General features: G+C 38.3%; 1 protein-coding gene across 1 annotated transcript in view; it reads right to left on the bottom strand.

Moving 5' to 3' along the window:
* Positions 1–264: 264 nt before the first annotated feature.
* Positions 265–26576, bottom strand: part of pank4.S (pantothenate kinase 4 S homeolog) — a 36802-nt gene continuing 10490 nt past the window's right edge. The window contains exons 4-19 of the mRNA XM_018227850.2: positions 25418–25601; positions 25014–25106; positions 22987–23140; positions 21493–21674; positions 20660–20741; positions 19151–19251; positions 16835–16990; positions 16103–16215; positions 15760–15847; positions 13224–13375; positions 11394–11449; positions 10750–10799; positions 10243–10347; positions 3366–3466; positions 2175–2243; positions 265–678 (exon numbers count right to left, since the gene is read on the bottom strand). Of these exons, the coding sequence (XP_018083339.1) occupies positions 465–678; positions 2175–2243; positions 3366–3466; positions 10243–10347; positions 10750–10799; positions 11394–11449; positions 13224–13375; positions 15760–15847; positions 16103–16215; positions 16835–16990; positions 19151–19251; positions 20660–20741; positions 21493–21674; positions 22987–23140; positions 25014–25106; positions 25418–25601 (1900 nt within the window). The 3' untranslated portion in view covers positions 265–464. The remainder of the gene's footprint in view (positions 679–2174; positions 2244–3365; positions 3467–10242; positions 10348–10749; positions 10800–11393; positions 11450–13223; positions 13376–15759; positions 15848–16102; positions 16216–16834; positions 16991–19150; positions 19252–20659; positions 20742–21492; positions 21675–22986; positions 23141–25013; positions 25107–25417; positions 25602–26576) is intronic.

The raw sequence follows: 26576 nt of genomic DNA, 5'->3' as shown, positions 1-26576 counted from the left end.
GAAGGGGAAAAAAAAAAAAAACCAGACTTTTGTTGGTGGCCCGGCTGCATTGCCCCAAACCTGTAGCTTGGGGTGAAATAAACACTAGAAATTGTAGAGAAGTGAGAACTCCCAAGGGAAGTATACTCGGATACCTTCAGGAAACACCCCAATGTGTGCCAAGGGTGACACTCTCCATTGATATTGTGCACAATTTAAAACATGGAAATGTTTCAAATTTCCACCCCACTGATTACATATAGATATTAAAAAATGCAAAAATTTCAAAAGATACTTTTTATACATATATAATTTAAATGTATTTATATATTTATAACGAAGCTTTTTTTTTTTTTCTCAGCACAGAAGCACAAAATAAATACAGCAATTGTAAACATCCCACCCCGTGTAATAAAAATACATTCTTTACAAATGATGAATAAAACTAGTGCTGAGGAATGGGTCTGAACCAGCCAGGCAGGATCTCATTTGGAAGGAGTTTCATACTTAAAAACCACACTGAAGATCTTGCCCCTCAGTCTTTCAGCTAGCCAGGAGTTCTTGATTACTGCCAGTTTTAAGCTTTCACACTGGAAGCTGGCATAGTAGTTTGTATGGATGGCTCGTCCCATGCCTTCTATGATTACCAGATCAGTATTTCGTTCCTTAACAAGTGTAGCGAGTCCTTTGTCAAGTCGACTGCAGAAAACAATAGACAAAAATAGAGAAAAACTATTAGCAAATGTAGCACTTGAAAAAGGGCTTTGACCCGAAACATCAAGGGGAACATTTACCTATGGTCGAATATCGAGGGTTAATTAACCCTCGATATTCGACTGCCAAATTAAAATCCTTCGACTTCAAATATATTTTGCGCAATTCTTTCGATCGAACAATTAAATCCATCGATCGAAGGATTATCCTTCGATCAGAAAAGTGTTAGCAAGCCTATGGGGACCTTCCCGGCCTCGGTAGGTTTTAGGTGGCGAACTAGGGGGTCGAATTTTTTTTTAAAGAGACAGTACTTCGATTATCGAATGGTCGAATATTCAAACGATTTTTAGTTCGAATCGTTCGATTCGAAGTCGAAGAAGCCAATTTGATGGTCGAAGTAGCCAAAAAAAAACATTCAAAAATCAAATTTTTTTTCCTCTATTCCTTCATTCGAGCTTAGTGAATGGGCCCCGTAGTGTTCTTGCAGTTTGCACTTGCAGTTTGAAATCACTGCCTTATTCTATCTACAATTATTTTTGATTACTTTGGGAGTGTGACACAAACTCCTGGAATCTACAGCTGGAAGAAGTTTGAAATTATTACGGTGGTACCAAAATCTTTGCTTTACCTTTATGGCACGTATACCATGGGTAATGGCAGAGTGTAAAATATTCTAAAACCACAAATGCCATCTGAATGCAAGAGGAAAAAAAAGTAAGAATATTTCTAAAACCTATAAAAATTTGTATTTCTCAGACAATTCCTAGCAAGAAAAAAAATCTGAATTTATTTAAAATGCTCCAATAAGTCCAGTGCAACTTCCTTTAATTTCTATAGAACCTTGACAACTTTTACCTGGCAATTTTTTGTATTTTTCTTGTATTTGACTGGGGGGGAAAACACACCAAAGAAGATAAATGAGATTTTGCTACAGTGTCTCACCCTGATTTCTAAGCCCTGGGTGCGTATTCGTATTATCAGCGATGTCCCGATAGGTGGAAATTGGGACAAGGATGTTGAAGAAAGCAAGAGCCTTGTTAGCAGGAACTCCTACCAGAATTCCAAAGAACTCCCAAAATTCATTGGTGTGTACATTTTGAGCAGCGGTACGAAGCACCTTAATGGATCTTAGCTAGCCAATAGGTATGAGATATGGTCCATTTAAAAATATGAGCAGAATTCTGTCCCTAAACAAATTGTTATTTGGGACACTCGTTCATTGAGCACTTTGCACATTTCATCATTTACAACACGGATTTCCTTGAGCCACATATGATTAAACTTTGCTGAGACACTTTAGTTTGCTTGCAGTCGGACAGTGTGGTTGAAGAATGCATCCCTCAACATACTGTTGTCCAAGTAATTTACTTTCAATTCAACTTACATAGTTGGGAAATTATGAGCATAAAGCATTTTCAAATGAAGGAATATAAAGTAGCTTATATGCATCAAGCATTGGCAACACACAATCAAAAACTTACCTAAGGTCTAAACATGGGGAGCTTGAGCCTGTTTGTACTAATATTAACCTCTCATCCTGCAGAGCAGACCTGGAAATACAAAGAGGCTTAGTTTGCACCTGAAAGGGCGGTCTGTTGTAATAAAGTTATACATGTTACAGGGACCCAGTACTTGTCTAATCACAGTTCTTCCTCTTGCAGGGAAAAAATATATATTGAAGAGTGATCATTTAGCAGGAAAATAAATCTGCTCATTAGGAAGTATTTAAATGAAAGCAATCAAAGGCTTAACACTAGGATAGAGATTTTTTTTATTATCCATTAAATTAAACATTATCCAATTATAAAGAGAATAAAAGTAATAGAAGAAAACATTTAATTTTTTAACCAATATGGGCCAAAATTATGAAAATGGTCTGCCCTAACGTTCAGGGTGTTCTCATCACAAAAATATTTCTCAATGATAAGACTTATTGAAGATTGTTTTCAGATACTTCTACTTTTGAAAAATAAGACTTTTGACTATACTTTATATACTGTCTCTTCAGCCCACCTTTCCCTTCGCTGCTTGCACTTTATACAGTATCGGCAGATATAGTATTTATCCTGCTCTTTGTAACTTCATCCAAAACGCTAAAGATCTTGCTACATCAAGTCCCTTAAATGTCCAGCTATTTAACTAAACATACCTGATGCTATGAACTGCTTACAACTGGCTTGCGTAAAAACCTGGTGCATTTGTGTTGTGTATATTTATTCATATCGTATGTGATACTATTTACTTGCCTACATAAAGTAACCTTTTAAACAGATCACTTTATCTTTGTGCTGTGGCTTGCTATGAATTTGCTATAAAAGCTTTTACGCCCTAATCTATGGTTATGCCATTATTTAGCCCTTTACCCTTGGCTAGTGTCAGTGCACATGTCCCATTGCCAATCTGAATATTCTAAGAAAGCACATAGGGCAGGTACTGCTGTAGATCAGGAAGCACAAGTCTTAGGGGAGGGTAGACATTTTTATGGTTTTAAAAGGATGTTGTATCTCCTAGTCTAAGAATAGTACTATGATGTATATTAAATATTACATCTTTTGCACCATGAGTTTAGCTGGTCTTTAATTATATGCATATGAAATGTCCCCAGCCATAAATATCTTCGTTTCACCAAATGGCTAGTAATCTAACAGCAGACAAAACTGATAACTACTTACTGTATGGTAGTGTCCATAGCTGCAATGCATTCTGTTACAATCAAAGATTCATTGTATGTTACATCATTTAGAGCAGGACCAGAATTACAGGCCAAAATAACCTGCAACATAAAACATTTTGTACATTTTTTATACAGATTTACACATTGAATTGTCAGGCATTATAAAAACACAAGTTTCTTCAGGAAGTGTTTATTTAAAAAATATTTTCTGCTTATAATTGTAATGTACTTTCTGGGATGCCCATTTTTCGGCATTTTCATTTTAGTAGTTTTTAAGACCATGACAAAACTCATGCCAAGTAATTTATTAAAAGATTCTCATAAAAAAAAGCACAGAAAAAAAAACACTAAATTCGAGTGAAGGATTCGAAGTAAAAAAACTTCGAATTTCGAAGTATTTTTTGGGCTACTTCGACCATCGAATGGGCTACTTCGACCTTCGACTTCGAATCGAAAGATTCGAACTAAAAATCGTTCGACTATTCGACCATTCGATAGTCGAAGTACTGTCTCTTTAAAAAAAACTTCGACCCCCTACTTCGGCAGCTAAAAGCTACCGAAGTCAATGTTAGCCTATGGGGAAGGTCCCCATAGGCTTGGCTAACTTTATTTGATCGAAGGATATTCCTTCGGTCGCTGGATTAAAATCCTTCGAATCGGTCGATTCGAAGGATTTAATCCAGCGATCGAAGGAATAATCCTTCGATCGTATGATCGCAGTATTTGCGCTAAATCCTTCGACTTCGATATTCGAAGTCGAAGGATTTCAATTCCTAGTCGAATATCGAGAGTTAATTAACCCTCGATATTCGACCCTTAGTGAATCAGCCCCTTAAAGAAAGCCAAACAAGAATCCGGAAACTTCAAAATCCTTTTCGTAAGAATTTGTGTGATTACAAGCATTAAAAAAAACAAAACAGAAAATCTCTAAAACCACAAAAGAAAAGAATGGTTTTTCAGCTGAAATAGAACAGCTCCCTTTGGCTTCTTCATGAGCTTCTTAGATGCCAAATTAGGATCAATAGAGATTCTTTTTCATTAAAGAAAGTAAAAATGTGATTTTATTTTTTTGCCTTTACGTCCCCATTAAACAATGAAGGTGAAGTGAAAGCTTTGTGGTGCTTGGGTGAATCTAACCCTGGTACTTGCCTTTGTGCATGTTTACTCCAGCTTTTATAAGAAACCCTTTAAGGTCTGGGGTTCCACTGAATGTCCCATTAAGTTAATGTCTTTTGAGCATTATACTGTATTGGGCTGGGGCTAGATGCAAATTTGAAATTTAAACAAAATAGCAAAAACAGAGTTGAGGTAAATATATAACAGGAAAAAAGTAATACTTTAATTATAACAAAATGTAGATAATTCAGATTTTTTTGTGCAAACTATTGACTTTGGCCTTGCATATTGAAAAATAGAGAAATTTTATCTACTCCCCGTAATTTCTATTTCCAAGTCACCTTCCATGGCAGCATTCACCAACGTGAGTATTCCCCGCCCCTCAGGTCACTGGACAGGAACGGGTTAATTCAACCCCCTATAATATCCGCCCTCCACCGCTTCCTCCTTGTCTATGTATCCAAGCTCTAAGAAAGGGAGGGAAGTTGGTGAATGCTGCCATGGAAGGTGACTTGGAAATAGAAATTACGGTGAGTAGATAAAATTTCTCTATTTCCCAAGCCACCCATGGCAGCGCTTCACCAACGTGAGAATTCCCAAAGCCAAAAAAGAAGGGAGGGACACAAATACTGCTTATATATTTTATTGTGAATGCAATACAGCTTGCAACACCTTTCTCCCAAATCTGGCATCTTGGGAGAGAAAGACATTTAATTTATAATGTTTAATAAAGGTATGTAAGGAAGACCATCTCGCAGCCTTACAAATTGCATCAGGCGGAGCCCTGGCTTCTGCCGCCCAGGAGGGAGCCAGAGCTCTGGTGGAATGAGCCTTTAGGTTCTTTGGTACCTCTCTGCCTGCCTTGTGATAGGCTAACACTATGCAGCCAACAATCCAATGACTAATGGTTGTCTTTGAAGGAGCAAAACCTCTCCTTGGGCCCTTCGGTATGACAAAAAGTCTTTCTGTCTTCCTCCATGACTGTGTCCGATCCAGATAGTGCGAAATAGCTCTTACTAAGTCCAATGTATGCCATTGACGTTCTTGCTTAGTTTTGGGATTCGGACAAAATGAGGGCAAAGTTATTTCTAAGTCTAGGTGAAATTTGGACACCACCTTCGGTAGAAATTCAAACGCTGGCCTTAACACAACTTTATCAGTAAAGATGACCGTATCGGGTTCTCTCGCCGAGAGAGACTGAATCTCGCCCACTCTACATGCAGAAGTTATTGCCACGAGGAATAGGACTTTCAACATAGCATGCCAGTCTGAGGCACTTTCCAAAGGTTCAAAAGGAGCTGTTGCTAAGACATTAAGAACCAAAGGCAAATCCCATGGAGGTACTCTCAACCGTTTCGTTGGACACTCTCTCTTGAGGGCATTGAATAGACGTATCACCAGAGGTTCTTCTGCCCAAGACCTGCACGTCAATGCTGACAGAGCGGACACTTGTCCTCTTAGGGTACTAACGCTGAGTTTTCTTTGATAACCAGCAAACAGAAACTGCACTACTGCTGTTGCACAAGGAGTCCTAGGGTCAAACCCTTGATCTTCTGCAAACTTGGCAAAACACGACCATACCCGATAGTATTGAGTCGATGTCGACCGTTTCCTGGATTTTAATAAAAAATCCACCAACTCCTTCCCCAGACCTACATCTGAAAGCCTCTGCCGCTCAGTTTCCATGCCATCAGCGACAGGTGGAAGACATCTTGAAATGGCACTGGACCCTGCATCAGAAGGTCTTTGACTGCCGGTAATTTCATTGGCGCTCCTACCGCCATTTGTCTCAAGAGAGGGAACCAGGGTCGTCTGGGCCAAAATGGAATTATGGCAATTACTCGTGCCCCCTCTTTGTCTATCTTCTTTAGCACTCTCCAGATTAATGGAAAGGGTGGAAAAACATAGCCGAAGATCTGCCTCCAATCCTGATTCAGAGAATCTACTCCGCTGGATATCCGAGACGGGTACCTTGAGAAAAAATTTTCGCACTTGTGATTGTGATCCGAGGCCATAAGGTCTATTTCTGGACTGCCAAATCTTTGAGTTATGGTATGGAACACAGCGGTGTTCAGGCACCACTCTCCTGGATCTAGAGTATTTCTGCTCAGAAAATCTGCTTGCGTATTTAATTTGCCTGGCACATGAAAGGCTACTAAACCCTCTAGGTTTATTTCTGCCCATGCCATGATTGTCGACACTTCCTCCATCAGCTGTCCACTTCTGGTGCCGCCTTGCTTGCGTATGTAAGCCACCGCCGTGGCATTGTCTGACCGGATCTTTACCCATCTGTGGTCTATTTTTTCTGCGAACACCAACAGGGCCATTCTTATAGCCCTCAGCTCCAACATATTGGAAGGAAGAAGAGACAAATCCCATTGTCCCTGGGCAGACGATCCGTCCAACACTGCTCCCCAACCTGTCTGTGAGGCATCTGTTGTTATTGTCACATAATCCGGCTCTGTTAACGGCATTCCCCTTGACAAATTTTCTGGAACTAGCCACCAATCTAGGCTCAAGATTACCTGCTCCGGAATATGAAGGTGTTTCTTGAGATTCGAAGCGTTGGCCGCCCCTGACCTTAGGAAGAATATTTGGAGAGGCCTCATATGCCACCTCGCCCAACGCACCATTTGTATGGTGGAGGAGAACAACCCCAGGAGCGACATGCAGTCTCTGACGGGAACACTGGGTAACTTTCGGAAGGAATTCACTCGATCTATAATCTGAGATATCTTCCGTTCTGGCAGAGACACTGTCCCCTGAACAGTGTTTAAAACGGCCCCCAGAAAAATGAGCTCCTGTGTCGGAATTAAATGACTTTTCTGCCAATTCAACACCCATCCGAATTGTTGTAGTACTGCCACGGTTTTGTCCCTGCTCCTTATCGCCTCCTCCTCTGAGCTGGATACCAGAAGTATATCGTCTAGGTAGTGAAAGGCTGCTACTCCCTCCACTCTCAAGAAGGCTATCACTGTCACCAAGACCTTTGAGAAAGTCCTTGGGGAGGTAGACAGACCGAATGGGAGACAGGTGAACTGCACGTGTTGCTCTTGAAATACAAACCGGAGATATTTCCTGTGCGGCCTGTACACTGGAACATGGAAGTAAGCATCCTTGAGATCTAGGTTTACTAGCCATGCCTGAGGAGGGATTGCTGCAATTATAGAGGCCAGGGACTCCATTTTGAACTTCCGGCAATGAATAAAGCGATTCAAGGGTCGAAGATCCAACACTGGTCTGTACATTCCCGAAGCTTTCTTGACGAGAAAAAGCTTGGAGTAGAACCCTTTTCGCTGCTGTGCTAGAGGTACGGGTTCTACTGCTCCAATCTCTAACAACTGATCTACGTATTCTTGAAATATTTCTTCCACCCCTTGAATTCTTGGAAGTGAAGATATCCGAAATACATTGTGTTTTGGGATTCTGGAAAACTCTAAGCGATAACCTTCTGTTATAACCTCTAGGACCCAGGAATCCCGTATATTCTCGACCCAAACCCCTCTGAAGAGTGCCAGACGCGCTCCTACACCATAGGGTTGGGCCGGCCAAATCTCATTGTGTTCTACCTGACGCGGTGGCACCAAAAGAAGTTGTCTTTCTCGGCACCTGGCGTGGCTCTCCTTTTGCGGATCTCCAAGATGACTGTCTACTCTGTGTTCTTCCAGGTCTGTACTGTCTTGAGCCTCGAAAATTTCTATTTCCTGGTGATTCTGCTCTTGACCCTTGTCGTCTGAATCTTCTCTCTTGTGGAAGAAAAACACTCTTACCACCGGACACTCTTTTAATTATAGAATCCAGATTCTCACCAAACAGTCTGCCCCCTTCAAAAGGCAACTGACACAAATTAGCCTTTGAAGCAGAATCAGCCAGCCAAGGTTTTAGCCATAACGCCCTTCTAGCCGCCACTGATAGAGACATGGACCTAGCTGCCAAACGAACAAGATCAAGGGATGCTTCAGCCACAAAATCAGTTGCTACTTTCATATCCGACAACATCTCTCGTAACGTCGACCTTTTTACATTTGTAGAAATAGCTTCCTCGAGATTGTTTACCCAGATTTTCATTGCTCTCGAAGTTGATGTCAATGCAACTGCCGACCTACAAGATGCCCCTGCCGAGACAAAAGACTTTTTTAGATCAAACTCCATGCGTTTCTCCATGGGTTCTTTAAATGCTACTGCGTCATCAACTGGTAAAGTCGTTTTACGGGCTAACCGTACTACTGCTGCATCCACCTTTGGTGGGTTATCCCACAGCTTAGCGTTCGCCTCATCCGTTGGATATTTCTTTGCAAACTTCCCTTGTATAACAACTCTTTTTTCTGTTTTTTTCCATTCTGAATTAATTAGCTCCTTAATCGAGCCATGGACTGGAAAAGTAGATAAACGTTTCCTTACTGGCGGAAACATTTTGTCAGCCGAAGAGCTTTTAGGTATTTCTTCAGTCAAGCTTAGTGTTTTCCTTACTGCTTTAACTAAGCCATCCACAGTAGAAGAATCAAATGTCGATTCCTCCTCCGAAAGAACCTCTCCTTCTTCAGACAGATCAGACTGACCATCCGCTGGATCATAGAATTCATCTTCCGAGATTTCTGACAATGATTCATAAATCATTTCCCTAGACCTCTTAGGTCTTTTGACTGAAGATGATGCTTCCTGCATTCCTTGCACAACAGCCTGTTTTATCAGTGACACCAAAGCATCTAGTTGAGGTGAAGGAGGGGCTTGAGGCTCCGCAGAAGATTGTTCAGTCACTGACTGTTTTCTTGATTGCTGACCCTCCCCCTTCTGTGTTTCCGTAGAGGCAGAGAGGCTAAAATGGAAAATAAACACCATAAGCCTAAATTCTCTCTCTCCCATACTAGCCTAAGCATTCTTCGGCTTACCTAGAACTTTTAGGCTGCACTCCCTTCCCAGAGCCGGGCTGATCCATCTTTGTCTGTAACCTAAAAGTCCAAAACGAATAATCAGCAACAGCACCTGAAGCAAAATAACTTTCGTTCAGTATCCGCTCACCAGCCGAAATCACCGCTCCTCGTTCAATCTGGGACGCGCGTGTGACGTCAGTGCGACCTAAACCGTCGCATGTAAATAGGGTGAGGCGGAAGAACATCCTCTAACTGGAACGCAACGTACGCGTCCGTCTTCTGACTCTGGGAGGGGAACTTCCTGTGACGCATTTCCGGGAATTGACACGCATCTGCGCCATTATCCACTGTTGTAATGCGCTCGGAAGCTAGCGGTAAAACTAGAAGCCGCATATTACCACCAAAAACACCGGCAAGCCTCAGCTGTGCACCAGACAGGTGGAAAGTTGACCCAGCCTACGGTCCTTCTCCTCAGCTATCCCCTCCGGGGAGCATTTGGGAGGCATCAGGGAATAGAGGGAGATTACTACCCCTGGAAATTCGGTAAGCCATCCTGTAGTGACCTGGACAGGAAAAAGACAAGGAGGAAGCGGTGGAGGGCGGATATTATAGGGGGTTGAATTAACCCGTTCCTGTCCAGTGACCTGAGGGGCGGGGAATACTCACGTTGGTGAAGCGCTGCCATGGGTGGCTTGGGAAATTTTAATGGTTTACTTATAAAAGTCATATAGACAAGTGAAAAACAGTGCATCCAAGGTAAAAAAATGCTGTTAGATTGACATCTCTCTGGGTTACACCCATTCATGACTGCATACTTGTACACACTGTCGTTTTCCAATCACAATCTAACGTTCTGGAGAAAAATAATGGATATTTTTTTCACAGTACCTCAGTTCCTCTGGCAAGCAGCTCTCTAACAAAGGGGAAAATTCCCAGAATTATATCTATACCACTGTTATCCACAAAAATTAAGGCACATTTATGAGGCGGACCCTGAAAGAGAGAGAAGGAAATTAAAATCAACTAAAGACTGAATACAGCAGCCAGAAGAGAATCACGTATTCTTCTGCAGAAGAATTGTACAATTTGTTGTGAACATGACTTGAGATTGTAGAGTCTTGGCAAACAACTGTGAAGTTGAAGCACAGATCTATGTAACAGGCATATGGGTGAAAGTTTTCAATCCCATGGTGCATTTCAAGGTAAACAGATGAATGACTAAATGCAACAGTTCAGCTGATGGATCAACCAATGTGTCCATTTTGGTAATTCTTGATTCATTTATCAAATTTATTAATGCAAGCACCAACTCATTGGCGATCAGGTACTTAACTTAAAATCATAGCACTGTAAAGGTTTTTATAATGCTAAAAAAACCCAGAAAATATAACTTACCCTTAATCGTTCAATCCAATTGTCGTATGTATCCACTAGCCAAGGACGTGCTGCAGGAAGAGAGAATAAGATTCAGTTACAATACAATATGCCCAACATTACCTGGTAAGTTCTCACAGGAATACATAAATAAATAATTTATATTATTTAAAAGTAAAAAAGTTAGAGATCAATAATTTAACTTCATAAAGCCGCAAGGATAACAATTTGACTAGCAAGGTGCAGTGACTATAGGGTAAGGATGTCAAGATCAGTGTGGAGTAGAGAAAATATATTTTGGTATTTAAATTGACAACATCCATTTCCAATAACATGAAAGTAATAGAATGCATCCAAAGAAGGGCTGCTTTGATCTACTGGCCACCAGTTCAAGATCTAATGGTATCTCACAATCTGGCCATCAATCATATTCAGCTATGTGAGCTGTTGCCTAACAATGTGCACAAATCGTTCATTGGGCAAGAGGGTAATCAGTATAAGAGCAATGCCAAACATGTACATCATTAACTTATGTCTGCCAAAATAGGCAGGGAGCTTTACTTCCAATTGAAGGGGCAACATAATACATCATAGATGGGATGGGTTTTTTGTGCTCCTGAATCTTTACTTTTTCTGAACCGTGGACTGTACTATATCAAGCTCACCTTGCAACTTTTCTTTTGCTTCCTCAAATCCAAACTCTGAATTCGATTCCAGGACTCTAAATGAAATAATCAGGAACACATTAAAGTATTTAGCTGTGCAGATGTATATGGTAAGTGTAAACTACAAAGCCTAAAAAATTTCACATTGAAAAATACATCGAAAGCTGCTCAGCTACACATTTAAGTTTGCTATACATAGCAGGAATAGTCAACTATTCTTCCCCAGAAGGTGACATATGAAACACTGAAACCATTTACAAGCACAGTTCTAGTTGGAAAACCAGGTTAGAGGATCCTTATTATACAATACTTTATTTTAATTTTCTAGCACTAACACCCTAGAAAAATTATGAAGTTTGTAAGCCAATGTTTTCCACTGATTCTGCTGGGATATAACCCTAAAGGCAGGACACTTTCCAGGCCAAATATTATCATTGAAGCTGTAAACAAATACATGATGAACAGACAGCAGCTCCTACTGGTCTCGGCATAACTCTAGTAGAATCAATTTACATAGACTTCTCAATGGCCATAAAGAATATTGAGATGCTTATAACAAGGAACACAGCCACTGAGTCAGCACACTAGTGGATTCTTATAAATCAGAATTAATGTACACCAGTGATGAAGATGAATGTTTCTGCCAGCAACCAAGAAAGGCAAACTTTGGGCTCAACTTGTGTGTGGCTAAAACAAAAAATATAATACCAAAGCCAGAGTGATTTATTCATCAGTACTGGTTATACTTCCCTCGACCTTGGCATAATAATAATAATAATAATAATAATAATAATAATAATAATAATAAATTAAGCCTGTAATATGTGACCTTTTAAGGTTTTATTATATAATTAATGAACAGATTACCTGTGTGTTACCTAATGGTGAGTTGAAATCAAACTGGAAGCAGAGAGATATCAGAATGAAAATCCAACTGATAATTGATGAAGGGTTTATTTAAAGAGTAAGTCATCATTACTGGTTATATCCAGCCACAAATGTTAATGTTACATACAATAAAGTGCTATAATACTTAAAGGCTTATTAACTAATGTGTGGCAATTTGCAAAACTATGTGCAAAAGGTTAAAAGGGTTTATTTTTTACCACAATGCAATATTTCCAAACCTCTTTGAATTTTTATTCCTAATATGAGTAGCAACTTTTTTGCAAATGCAACCCTAGCAGGTGCAAAATGCCATTTATTAGTGGAGTGCTAATCTGTGTGCCTCTACCTTCTTTCTACTACACAGGATTTTGGCTTGGACGGTAACATACATAACTGCAGGAGCAAGCAGAACTGCCTGCATTGGAAGAGTGTACCTACCTATTCGAGGAAGGTTTGAAGAACAGGACTCTCTTGCCCTGTACACCTTGTAGCCAAATGACAATAATTGTTGAACCAGAGTAATTTGTTTGCGCAAATGCTGAATGGTGCCCTTGAGGATGTTATTTAGCAACCCATAGCCACACAGTTTATTCACCTATGCAATTATTATGCCTTTAATACTCTAGTCTAAATGAATGTTTTTATGATCCCTGATGATAATCCTATCTACAGTGGCTCTAGGTGCTTTAACATTTGGAATCTGCAAAGCATTGATGGTTTAATAAAGTTATGGAGCACTGAACTTGAAAACAAATACATACTGTATTGTAGAAAGGCCATCAACATTAAATGAATGGAAAATATCCACTATTAAAAAAAAAACTGGAAACTCAAGAATATTACAACTCTTAACAAATATTGCAGGACAAAGTGTGACTATTTTAATACAAGGATAAGTATATCTATACATAAAATTGTTGGGTTAAAATACAGAACACCTACTCTGAGACTGCTTTTGCTCCCCAGTCAAAGACATTGCCTGCTAGCAGTCCTTTCACCAGAGCAAACTGTTTCTCCTCCCAGCCCAATGCATCCAATGATTTGATTACTCTCTGAAAACATTTTAATGCTATGTCATTTTCTTTCTGCTTTACCTGTAAAGAAAAATATGAGAAACTGTACATTACAGAAGGAAAATGTCTTACCCAGGCTTCGATGCCTTGGTCCAAGACCCCTTCTGTTCATTCACTCTCATCTTAGGTTCATGGCCTCCAACTTAACCAATAAGTTACCGTTATCAGCATGCTTAATGTTAACAAGACAATTACACTGGGATGCTACAGCTAATGACACACATTACAAAAACGTGTTTCTTATTGGGGATACGTTATGACAAGGGAACATTGTCCAGGTCCAGTGATTTAGCTTAATACCAAGATTTAATAGGATATGTTGTTGCTAGAGTGACTAACAGTACTCTGAACAAAACAAACAAAAAAATAATAATTTAGAGAGGTAAAGAAGGCACATAACAGAGTAAAAATTAGGCAAAGCCAGAGCTCAAACTGCAACTTAACACTTCTCTATGTGGTAACAATTGGGGTGTGCAGAAATAAATCATGCAGTAAATTCCCCACCTATCCCTTCAGTTTGATGAACTGACCCCAACACCTAGGCTGCAGCTGAAAGCAGAATGTAAGCAATAATGAAGCAAGAAAAGGTTTATAATTGTAAAAACACAAAATGAAAAAAGGAAAATGATAATCACTGAGGGTGGCAAAATGTACAGGTATTCTAGTTAGCTGCACTGGCCCAGGGCAGGGGTGCTTTGCCAATGAGGAAAGTTGAGAAACTTGTCTCAGATGGCAGTACCCCATTGGTTACCAGGCAAAATCACCACTCCTGGTAACTTTAATAGCTAAATTAACCTCTCTTTATTAGAAAAAAAAAAAAAGCCGGAAGTAGAATATCTTGAGAAATAGTATATATTCACATGGTGCTTAATAGCTAGGACCAGCTGGACATAACCATATGGTAATTAGATCAGTAGAAAATATTAACAGGTATTCCATGCTGAATTAACATAAAGAAACTTGAATAATAATTGTATTAACAAAAAATAACACATACTGCAAACAACATATTTTAACAATGCAATAATAATATCCCATCTTGTCTTACCCCTAGTATTATGGGGTCTTCATCAAGGAAACCTGTATATTCTACATATTACAAAGACAATATTTACATTTAATTTAATGAAATATTTATATATTTCAGATGCAACAAATACATGCCAACTAATTTGACCAAGGCAAAATCCTTTCCAGGTAACAGCTTATGATGCCTGTGATGATCCGTGTGACATAAATTAAGTTACTAAGGAGAAAGGTTGAAATGAAGTACTTAAGAGGGCATGGTAGGGCCCTCTAATCCTATTGTACTCTGTAACCCCTTGTTTGTAATCCTCCATATATTCCCTGTTTGTTATAACTAAGGTAAAGCAATGATAAATGATGATGATGGTGATGGTAAAAACTTTCTGTAACCTGGAAAACATCTGCTGCCATTACAGCCAGTGCAGTGACCTACGACAGTTCTTTTAAGCAGGGAGATTGCATGTCAAGGGCAAAAAATAAATAAATAAATACTTTTACTGCCTTACCAGATGTAATTATCCCCTATTGTCTTTGTCTGCTGTAGAATATGTATTAAACCTATAAGTGCAGAGGGCCAGCAGTATTCCACTTCTCTTTATTATCTTCAAGCTTACTGGCATATACAGAGCTAAAATGCTAGCTGACATTTTAGTATTTTACAGAATCAACATATCTTATTCTTAGCAAGTCTAAAGTTGGTTGGTCTTCATTTTTATTTCTTTTAGAATTATTTGTCTTTTTTTTGCAATTGAAAATGATATCTTGTTGTTGGGGGTCACTCTATCCAGAAAGCAAAAAAACATTTGTTGTAAAAGGGATAATTTTTCTTTATCATTATTTTAAACCACTATCTTTCTATTCAGGTCCTTTCCATCTATCAGTCCACCATTCAAACAACTAATTTAGAATAAAACTGGACCCTAGAACCAAATGGCTGCTGAAATTCCGCTGAAACAAAAAGCTATATAATGCAAAAAAAAAACCCACAAAAATTAAACATAAAGACCACTTGCAAATGTTGTCAGGATATAACTGTCCTCATCAATTTTTAAAGTTAAATCAATGTTTGCCTTGATGGCAAGATGTAGTGAGTCAGCCCTGACTTGTAGAACCTGCCTGGCTTTGGAACTATTTTGATATCTCTAGGATCTTAAACTGTCATTGTGCAGGATGCACGCCTGTAATGTAGCACCCTTATGTAAGAAGCATGCAAAAATATATGAAGTTAATTGACACATTTAATGACAAAGGAAAACTGAAAACATAAACAGCACAGCAGTGTGGAGTTACCTACCCTGAGTGCATAGCTTGTTGCTTCTCCTAGTCAGAAACAAAGACGTGGATACAGGTGACAAAAGGAGAGGAAAACACTGACTCACCTTTGAATACGGATCTGGGAAATTGAATTCATTAAGGCAATGTTCTCTTGTGTCTAATAAACTGCGGACTGTCAGTGATCCATAAGCACTGCAAAAATAGCCAAGAATGCTTTATCAGAACTTTTTGCTAGTGGAATTAGCAGTATGTTTATTGCAGTTACTGTAGAACCCCGATTTTATGAACCCAGATTTAACGGTTTCCCAGGTCATATTTTTACGGTCCCATAGAGGCAAGTTGCATCTTCTCTCCTGGATTATATGTTTTCCTGGAATTTATGCCGTTTTATCATCAATCCCTGAGAAATGCAAAATTGGGATTCTGTTGTAATATTAAAAGACTTACAAGGGCTGATGTCTCAGGGTTTGTAATTTATTCAAGTACTTCTGCTGAAATTTTTGCGCCCGATCTGTTGCTTCCTTTGCATCAGGTTGACTGGCAACAGCCCGTTTAGCCACCTTGAAAATAAATGTATAAAGTATGTACTGTAAACTTGTACTGCCTCCCAGAATACAATGTATGGCAAGATTATATTGACTATTATGTAAACAGAGGGTAGCGTCAGTAGATGGCAAAAATGGATGTTGCCAGCATTTTTTTTTTTTTTTACACAAATATGTCCTCATCCATTATTATCTGGGATTTTTCTGAAGGAGAACCCTAACTAGGAAAAAAATACTATTTTCCCTTTAATAAGCAAAATAAAAGTAAACCATAACATCAGGCCTGGACTGGCAATATGTGGGTTCTATAAGGTGCCATAGAAAGTCAGTATTTAATGGGCTGGTGGGGGGCTGTTTGGGCCTCTATGTGGGCTGATTGGGCCTCTGTGTACCTGAAATGGCAGGGCCTATTTTAATTCTCAGTCCGGACCTGCATAACATGTGATAAAGTAACAAAATGTAATATATAAATTATCATGCACCAAATCGCCACATGATGGCGCTGAGACCAAAAGTTAACTGCTGTACTAAAAAACAATATAGTTCAGAACAGAATCATCCGAATGCTTTAATTTACCAATTAGTATGACTTAACATGAAATATATATTTTTGAATAACACATTTTTGACTTACACTTTCCAAAGCTTCTTCGAAGCATGAAAGCCAGTATTCCCGAGCCATAGCATCTTCTGTTAAATCGACTGTATCGGATACATAGGATGATGGATCAGACAGCAAAGGCAAATTCACCAGCTGCCGTTCCAGACGGTCCATTTCCAACATGTCAAACTGTAAGTTACAGAATCTCACCTCACTATAGTTTATAATACACTTGAGCAGAATCATAACCATAATGTACTACACTGGTAAAAGGTTTGCCACAATTGGGTTATCCATAGCAACCAATAGGAGCTCTTTTTTAACTTTTCTAACTACCCCAGTCCAAATAAAAACCAACCAGTTGTTTATGCACTACTGTCTCAGGTCAAACATTGCTTGTGTTACAAAGAGCACATGATATTGCAAGTAACTCCATATAAATTGCATTTCAGCTAGAGAGAACTATGTGGAATATACTGTAACCAAGTCATAAGGTAAATGATGTAGCTATACGTTTTGCTTCACTGAGCATTTTTTTTCTTTTTCTTTTAAAACTCCTTGTGCGTGTATAAACAGTGCTCAGTACTTTGCACTTGTTCCGTTTAGATTTCTATATACTGTATAAGCTTGTAGGACACCCAACTATTCAGCTTGGAACAGATACAGTCCCTGAAAATGTACCCCTCATCATTAGTCCCATTATTTGCGCTTTTTCACTTGCACTGGAAGCTTTAAATGAAAAAAAAAGAGTGCATTTTGGCAAAGAAATAAAAGAATTACTCATACGGGCTAGACTACAATACAAGCAGTGGCAAACCAGACATGTATAACTGCAATCTTGCACTGCTTTAATAACTTGATAACCTCGGGTAAAGCACTTAATGGATTCCCTCCTAACACAAAAACGAATCCTTTTCTGCAAGCTATGACATCACTACAGAACAGCAGCATTCTAAAAGCAGCCAATATAGGACACTAGATCTAGCCTGAGTCAGAGTGGTGGTTTAGCAGAACTTGGATGCCATAGTTTGGATACAATTGCAGGAGGAGCATATAGGAGCAGATTTACTTACTGTAAACTGGAGGAAAGGATGAGAAAACTGGGAGGTAAAAACAGTTGTAAAAATATACACACAAACATATACAGATGCTAATGATAAACTGTTTTTTAATCTAGGTAAATGATCCTATGCCTGGAATATTATAACATTAGTAATGCAAACGAGTTAGGGGAAAGAAAACCAACATGCGCAAAGCTGCTGCACAGGTGCCTTTATTCACACAGACACTTGAAAAAGAGCTACTAGCTCGAAACATGTTGTTTGAATAAAGGCACCTGTGCAGCAGCTTTGCGCCTGTTGGTTTTCTTTCCCCAAACTCATTTGCATTACTGTATTTTGCTTTGGATGGAAGCAGGGGTTCAAGATACCTTTAAGAATACAGCCTAAAGGGTAATTATACCAGCGCTCTATATTCATTGAATATTATAACATACTTTTGTGTGCATTACAAGAAATTCCAAACATGATAATCAAATAACAGTTCAGAGCAAACAATACATATAAGTCTGCAAGACATCAGTTTGCTGCTAAATCAATATAAAGAAGCACAAATGGGGCACTGGGTAATGGTGGTGGTCAAAGAAACAGAGTTGCACTTTAAAGAGCTGCAGGAGCAAAATAGTTGGGAGGGAGGGCAAGTAATGGGAAATAGCAAAAATAAAAATAGTTGGTATTGGTAGACTACAATTACGTTAAACAAGCAGGTGGGAAGAATCAGTAAGCAGATAAAGAGGTGATTTGCAAAATGTTAAAAATAATAATGAATGCACACAAGGCCAGCTGATATGGTGTGTGAAATGGGAATGCAGCACAGACGTAAGGGGGTAGGAAAGAATTATGATAGTAGGCAACGGTAGAGGCATGATGGTAAGGAGCTGCAAAGAGGCAGAAGCTGAAAAGCATGTTATGTAAAGGGAACTCATATCATTCTCACATTGGATCCCACCGTCATAATTTCCCTTGCTAGCATTTTAAATGCTAAGATATGACATTTTTAAGTTTTTCAGCATAAGAAAAAAAAAATCCTCACTGCCAGCTGGAGTGTTACAAAGAAAAGATGAGAATCTATTGCCAGACAGTTGTTGTGAACTGTTATGACTAGTTGGAGGCCATCGAGCTTCCCATCCCTACAGTATAAGATTAGTTTCATAGAGATAAGTAAATGTTTTACTAAAATATATTGCTGCATCACAATTTTGTAGCTTGGCATGAATGCTTCCTTCCTATTTGTTTTCATCTCTGGTTACAGCAGGTGTTGACGTTCCCAGTGACTAATAATACAACTCACAGTGCCACTTCGAGTCCGTTGCATAGGGTAAATATCTGGTGAAGTGCTCATGAGACCAGAGCTGCCAGCGTAGTTTTCTTCCCAGCTGTACATATTGGGATCTAGTGAAAACATTCCAGTACAATCCAGTTATAATACATTTTAAAATTATCATAAAGCAGACTCTAAAATGTCAAAGCAGGCAAAGACAGTTGTTTGGTGCAGTCCTGCCTAAATAAATCCTCGACCCAAAAACTGAGTTTTTTTTTTGCATGATTAAACAATATGTAATTTTAAAAACCTTTCCAATATGCATTAAAGGAAAACGATACCCCCGAAGAATGTAGGTCTCTATACAAATATATTGCATAAAACAGCTCATATGTAACACCCTGCTTCATGCAAATAAACCATTTTAATAATTATATACTTTTTTAGTATTATATAGGGATGCACAGAATCCAGGAATCGGGATTCGGCCTTTTTAGCAGGATTCGGATTCAGCCGAACCCTTCTGCTTGGCTAAATACTTAAAGGAACAGTTCAGTGTGAAAATAAAAACTGTGTCAATAGATAGGCTGTGCAAAATAAAAAAATGTTTCTAATATAGTTAGTTAGGCAAAAATGTAATGTATAAAGGCTGGAGTGAATTTATGTCTAATAAAACAGCCAGAACACTACTTCCTGCTTTGCAGCTCTATAACTCTGAGTTAGTCAGCGACTTGAAGGGGGGCCACATGGTACATTTCTGTTCGGTGAGTTTGCAATAGATCCTCAGCATTCAGCTCAGATTCAAAAGCAACAGATATGACCCATGTGCCCCCCCCCTCAAGTCACTGATTGGTTACTGCCTGGTAACCAGGGTAACCAGTCAGTGTAAACCAAGAGAGCTGAAAAGTAGGAAGTAGCGTTCTGGCTATTATGTTACACATCCAGTCATTCCAACCTTTATGTTACATTTTTGGCTAACTAACTATATTAGAAACTTTTATTTTGCATAGCCTATTTACCCAGTTTTTATTTTTACACTGAACAATTCCTTTAAATATAAATTTTGGGGGTATATTTTTCCTTTAATTACGTTTTTCAGTTGTTTTAAAGTTATTTGTGTATGCAATTGAATGTGAATCTTCATTCTTTTCTGTGTTTCATGTTTATAAGTGTTAATAGTCCAATTCCTTTAAACAATTGGTTTAGGTGCGAAGGTAAGCATCGGTCCCCCCCCCCCCGCGCATGCATGCACAAGTCGCGATCCACAGCCGGGAAATTAGAGAAAGGGAGGCAAAAGAGGTACATGTCCGCAATCCACCACCACCATCACTGGGCATTTGGCAGGTGCCTCTTCTACCACTATTTGCTTCCAAACCAGTATTCATTTCCCAGCTCAATAAGCAACTGCAAAATTACTGCAACCTTCTCTTTTCTTGGAATATTACATAGGTTTTACATTTTTACCAGGCTAAACAATTGAACATAAAGTAATTATTTTATAAATTGGCATTAATTATTAAATGGCTGATAAGTACTTACTGTCCTGCTCAGCTCCTTTCAGAAATGCCCCTATAGTGCCAAGGTAACCCTCATGCCTGAGAAAAAGTGCCTGAACTTCTCCCTGAAAGCAGAGGCAGAACAACAAGTATAATTATGGTTAAGAAAAAGCATTTTTTATAATTTTTTCATAGCAACAGACAAATTCTAATAGATTGACCTACGTAGATGTGCAAAACACAAAGACAGAAAAAAGGAAGGTTTATGGTTAAACACATGGCAAGCTTAGGAAAGATAAGTGGGTAAAAGAAGGCTCTGAACCACCAGCGAGAGATAAAGATAGGTTCAAATGCACTTGAAGCGGACAGAGCAATACGTCATATTTCTTTCTACTTTAAATACTATTAGTCCCTTCTATGCCACAAACATTTCTTATACAACCCCCAGGATTGCCAGTCTGCTGAAAACAAATAGAAAAATTCCTAATGCGTATTTATAATACAGTAGAACCCCCATTTTACAATTTTCAGGGGACCAGAAAAAATTATGTAAAATCCGGGAAAATGTCAAATCAGGGAAATGTATTATGCATAATATATATAGGTGGTATCACAAAACAACAATGTGAAATGAGGTAAAACTTAAAATCAGGTAATTTAAAATTGAGGTTCCACTGTACTAGCATGAAAGAACATTTTTGCAAAGCAGGTGGCAACCATTCACCCCACCTCCACACAAGTAGGCATTTAAATATATTACACAAAAAAACGTTGATATTAGAAGTCACCTTGGAGTTACATGACTTTCTAAAAGCACTCTGGGTACTTTATTGATATTCATATTATAGCATTCCACTGAAGCTTACACTCTCTCACCTTAGAGAAGAAGTTTATACTGTAGGTGATTGTGTGCATTGTGACTGGGTGACCCCGAATAAAGAAGCCTCCAAAATACACCTGAGAGAGATTATGTTGTTTGGCATACAGACAGGCCAGTTGGCCAATATCATTGCTGATCATGTGCAACAGACTTTTTGCCATATCTTCTTTGGAGAATTCTAAGAAAGAATTTAAGGAAATGACATGGTGATTTCATACAAAAGGTTATAAAAGAAACAGACAACAATAATGGTAAAGATGACCGATTGGTATTTTTATTGAAACATATACAAATTCAATATAGATAACAGGATAACCAAGAAGGGCTCTCTGTAGTGACAAGGATTGACAAAATATTGACCCCCACCATCTCTAACCACCATCACACACGCTGTCCTGATACATCATCACAAAGGGGTAATGTAGTAATAAAAAGGCACTGAGTTTGCCCAGTAGCAGTAATCAATGGCAACCAATCAGCAGGTGGAAATTACTGGGCACTTGTTTAAATTCAAACATATTAATGGTTGCTACGGGTTACAGCTCCTGGACAAACTTAGTGCCTTTTAGGGTTATATACCAATACCAGACTGTTTGACATCCCTGGAGGAGGTAGGCTCAAATACATAAATAAGCAATGTTTTATAATATTTCTCAGCAGCAGCTGCCCCGACTAAGCATACTCATGGACATGAACCCTTGATAGCAACTAACATAATTAAATTTAACAGAACTTCTGTTTCTCTGGCAATTTCATGTGCAACTATCATCATTTTTCAAGGTGTTCACCAGCAACAGCATAATGGCACAGGGACCACCGGCAAAAACAAATTGGAGGGGAATGGCGGCACACTACGATCTACACACCACCTACCGATGCTGGTGCATAACTGCGTATGCGTCTGTTCACACGCAGGAAGATGGGCTACAAATTGTCAATTACTGAAGTGACTATAGATGAAGCTGATCCCTCTGTAGAGCCCCTGCTTCCTCTATATTTACGCCACTGTCCACCAGGACAATTAACAACAGCCCTGAATCTATTGAGGAGGATTCAGTATTCAGCGGATTCCAAAAATTATGAATTAGTGTATCCCTAATATTTTATGCTATGGGTTTATTGAAGCCATCATGTAAAGGAGTTGATGCTGGAAGGTCACCGTGCCATTTTCTGCTGTGTCTTACTGTGTTGCTTCAGAAATTTAGCAGCCAAAGGAAATGAATGACTGTTTATAAAAGATGTGGCAAGCTAGTTAGGAAACATAAGAGAGGAGAAATTAAACATACTCTATTTTTAAAAGGAAATTTTTAGAAAAATAGTAAAAAAATTAAAACTAGAAACCAATGAAATGTGAATGTAAACTACCCTTTCACTACAAATCTGAGCCATAATTAGCACATATTTATAAAGTGTCAACATTATTACAATCGTATTATCATTTTATGTTGTAACATTAATCTTTACTTTTCAAAAGCTATTCAGCGTCATACCTTTGTCTATAGTGGCAGACTTGCCAAAACTGCTTGCAATCAGATTTCCAGTCAATCCTAAAATTTGGCAAGCTCCTCCATATATATCATTTACTAGCATGTCCACGTTTGTATGGTGTCCTTTGGCAGCGAGCTGCAGCAATTCATCAAACCTCTGAGAGTATAAAAGAAATAAGAACAATATATTTGATAAGGCATTGCATTAATTTCCACCACAATTAGCAGCATTACTGTGAAGTAAATTGCAAGATAGTCTACATAGTTCTAGCCAATAATGTAATAAATATAATACGCGTTTAATATAATTAGAGCCATCAGAGCAATTCTACTTCATCACCAAAGGGCACCGACTGACTGACAGAGCTCTCATACACCTCTATTGCGTTTCACGTGTCACCTTGTAGTGGTGTATACATATACAGACCATGAATAAGGAGGAGTTCGCGCTGGACATACCATGTATATGCAATATTTGCCTTTGTGTATGTATTAATTAATTAAAGTGAAATATATGTGCTCTTTTATTTAACATGATGATATTGCATCTTAATTCAATGTTTCGGTACGTTGTATTAAAGGAATTGTTCAGTATAAAAATGGGTAAATATATAGACTGTGTAAAATAATAAAATGTTTCTAATATAGTTAGTCAGCCAAAAATGTAATGTATTAAGGCTGGAGTGACTGGATGTCTAACATAACAGTACAGAACACTACTTCCTGTTTTGCAGCTCTCTTGGTTTCCACAGTTATGTCCCATGTGGCCCCCTTCAAGTTGCTCACTAACTCAGAGTTGGAGAGCTGAAAAGCAGGAAGCAGTGTTCTGTTTTGTTCAAGTAGACATGCAGTCACTCCAACCTTATACATTACATTTTTGGCTAATCAACTACATTAGAAATTTTTTTTTTATTTAAATGTATTTATCAAGTTTTTATTTTTACACTGAATTGTTCCTTTAAGATGCTATATCATCATTTAAACACACACACTCTCTCTCTCTCGTCACAAATTGTAAAATCATGAAAATGCCTAGTGGAGTTCTCATTTTCATTTTTTTATTAAAATTTTGTATTACTACATATATCAGCAAATAATCAGTATTCTTTTTTAATATATATCTACAATGAAAGTTAAAAAAATAAAAAAGTGATTTCAGTGTAGTGAAAACCAGAGCAGATGAACAAAGTACAGGTATGGGACCTGTCATCCAGGGACTTTCAGATAACTGATCTTTCTGTAATTTGGATCTTTATACCTTACGTCTACTAGAAAATCGTGTAAAAACCTAAAATATCAAGCTGGCACCATTCCTGAACCCCAAAAAAGTTGATTAGTTAGTAGAATCCAGGAGTCCAAAAGTTTTTATAAAGTAATACATTTACATCTTGTATAAAAAAATAATAGCCTATTATATATATATTAATAGGCTATTATTTTTATACAAGATGTAAATAAAGATTTTTGTATTACTTTATAAAAACTTTTAGACTCCTGGATTCTACTAAATAATCAACTTTTTTGGGGTTCCGGAATGGTGCCAGCTTGATATTTTAGGTTTTTGTATGTATTTCCCCTTTGCCGAGGGTTTTGAGCATGAGCACCCGCACTCCTTGTGGAAAGCGGTAAGCTTATCCTTATTCTCAAATGTCCATGCTTTCTATGATATTTAACTATATAGAAAATCGTGTAAACATTAAAAAAATCCAATAGGCTGGTTTTGCTTCCAATAAGGATTAATTATATCCTAGTTTGGATCAAGTACAAGGTGCTGTTTTATTATTACAGAGAAAAAGAAAATAATTTTTAAGAATTTGGACTATTTGGATAAAATAGCATCTATGGAAGACGGCCTTTCCATAATTCTGATCTTTCTGGATATTGGGTTTCTGGATAACGGATCCCATACCAGCACATCCCTTTTAAATTTAAATGCAAGTTATAAGTGATGTGTGTCCCGTTTCTGCTAGATACTGCATTTTAAAGGCAGATACACCATGAATTAAAAAGAAACAACTGTTTAATCTGACCTTTGTCTTTGTGAGCAGGGCACCCAGCCCCCAGAATGTACCTCCACCTATAGAACTTCCACCGATGCGTTCAAATTTGTCTTCTGCTTCTACCTGTTAAGTAAAATTAAAACATTGGGTTTTTTAGAACAGTTGCCCAACTAATGAAGTCATAAAGCCTATGCTACATAAAATATTTGGCCGCTGTGCTCAGCTGGAAAAAGCAGTGGTCATGCCCATTGGCATGTTATTGTTTACCATAGAGGTATACCCAAAAAGCCCTACAGATACAGCAGTGATATGCAATTACAAAGTGCTGTGAGGATTATAATACTCTTGAATGTAGTTAATGCGTAAGTGAGATAAGTGAGATATTCAGAAACACAAAAAATAAAGGAGTTAAAAGTAAAATTTATAAATCTTACCTTCACTATTGATACGCCTGAACCAATGTTCACTAGTAAATACGGAAATATATTGGGGTGAGTGGTCTGAAATCGAAACTCAGGATCTGCATGTTTGACATAGGCAAAAGCTTCATGGGGTATGTTCTTTAGTACAAAGTTGCATCCCTTTATGAGACATGTCATTTCATCTTCCTTATCCACTCTAAAAAGACAAGAGATGCCATTCATTTTTTACATTTTAATGGTGTATGAAACAAAAATCTTATTCATGCACATTTGCAAGTTAAAAAGAAAAACTATTTGCACATAACATGCAAAACCGAATGAAATCCAGGTAAATACTGTATATTACATGTATCTTTTGATCTGTAAAGACAACACATCTTTAAAATTAGAACAGGCCAAAACTACAGTGAATATCTGTAATGGTTGCACCTCTTCTCGCTATGGACAGCACTGAGCTTGCTCACAGTTATTTGAGCTGCTTTAGGTGCTTTATGGGTGTGCTCCAATGTTGATCAAAACTGAATTTGTCCACCCCAGTTGATGTTTGAGGGCATATGCTTTCCCCCAGCAGCCATCAGCCCTATACATAAGGTACATCAATTCTAGCCTAATTCTTTAAGGTGCTTAGCTATCCTTTAAAGGAGAAATATCATAAAAACAAAAATGTAATGTCTTTTTATACAATACTAAGTCCACCCTGGGTGGAGGATTGATACCCTTTTTCTATCTACAGAGAGCGACTTCTTAATCCTGAGTGGGGTCAGGACAATCTCCCCACCTGCCTTTACAGTGGTTGCCTATTGGTAACCCTGGTTTGTGAGTATATGTTATCTACTCTTATTTCATTATCCCTTACCAATACATATTACACTATTGGGGCTCTTGGTGTTCCTTTTGTTTATCTGAAAGAATAAAGTTATTCTTCAGTGTCCTCCCAGCAACATGTCTCTATACATGCATTCTTTGCATCTAGGTAGTACTCCGATGATGTGTTTGAGTGAAGCTTGCTGAGAAGAGGATAGTACAGGTATGGGACCTGTTATCCAGAAAGCTCGGGACCTGGGCTTTTCCGGATAATGGATCTTTCCGTAATTTGGATCTTCATACCTTAAGTCTACTAGAAAATCATGTAAACATTAAATAAAGCCAATAGGCTGGTTTTGCCTCCAAT

The sequence above is a fragment of the Xenopus laevis genome, chromosome 7S (genome assembly GCF_017654675.1).
Source record: "Xenopus laevis strain J_2021 chromosome 7S, Xenopus_laevis_v10.1, whole genome shotgun sequence".
Classification (NCBI taxonomy): domain Eukaryota; kingdom Metazoa; phylum Chordata; class Amphibia; order Anura; family Pipidae; genus Xenopus; species Xenopus laevis.
The sequence above is the reverse complement of the archived record's forward strand: the minus strand, read 5'-3'. Positions and strand labels throughout refer to the sequence as shown.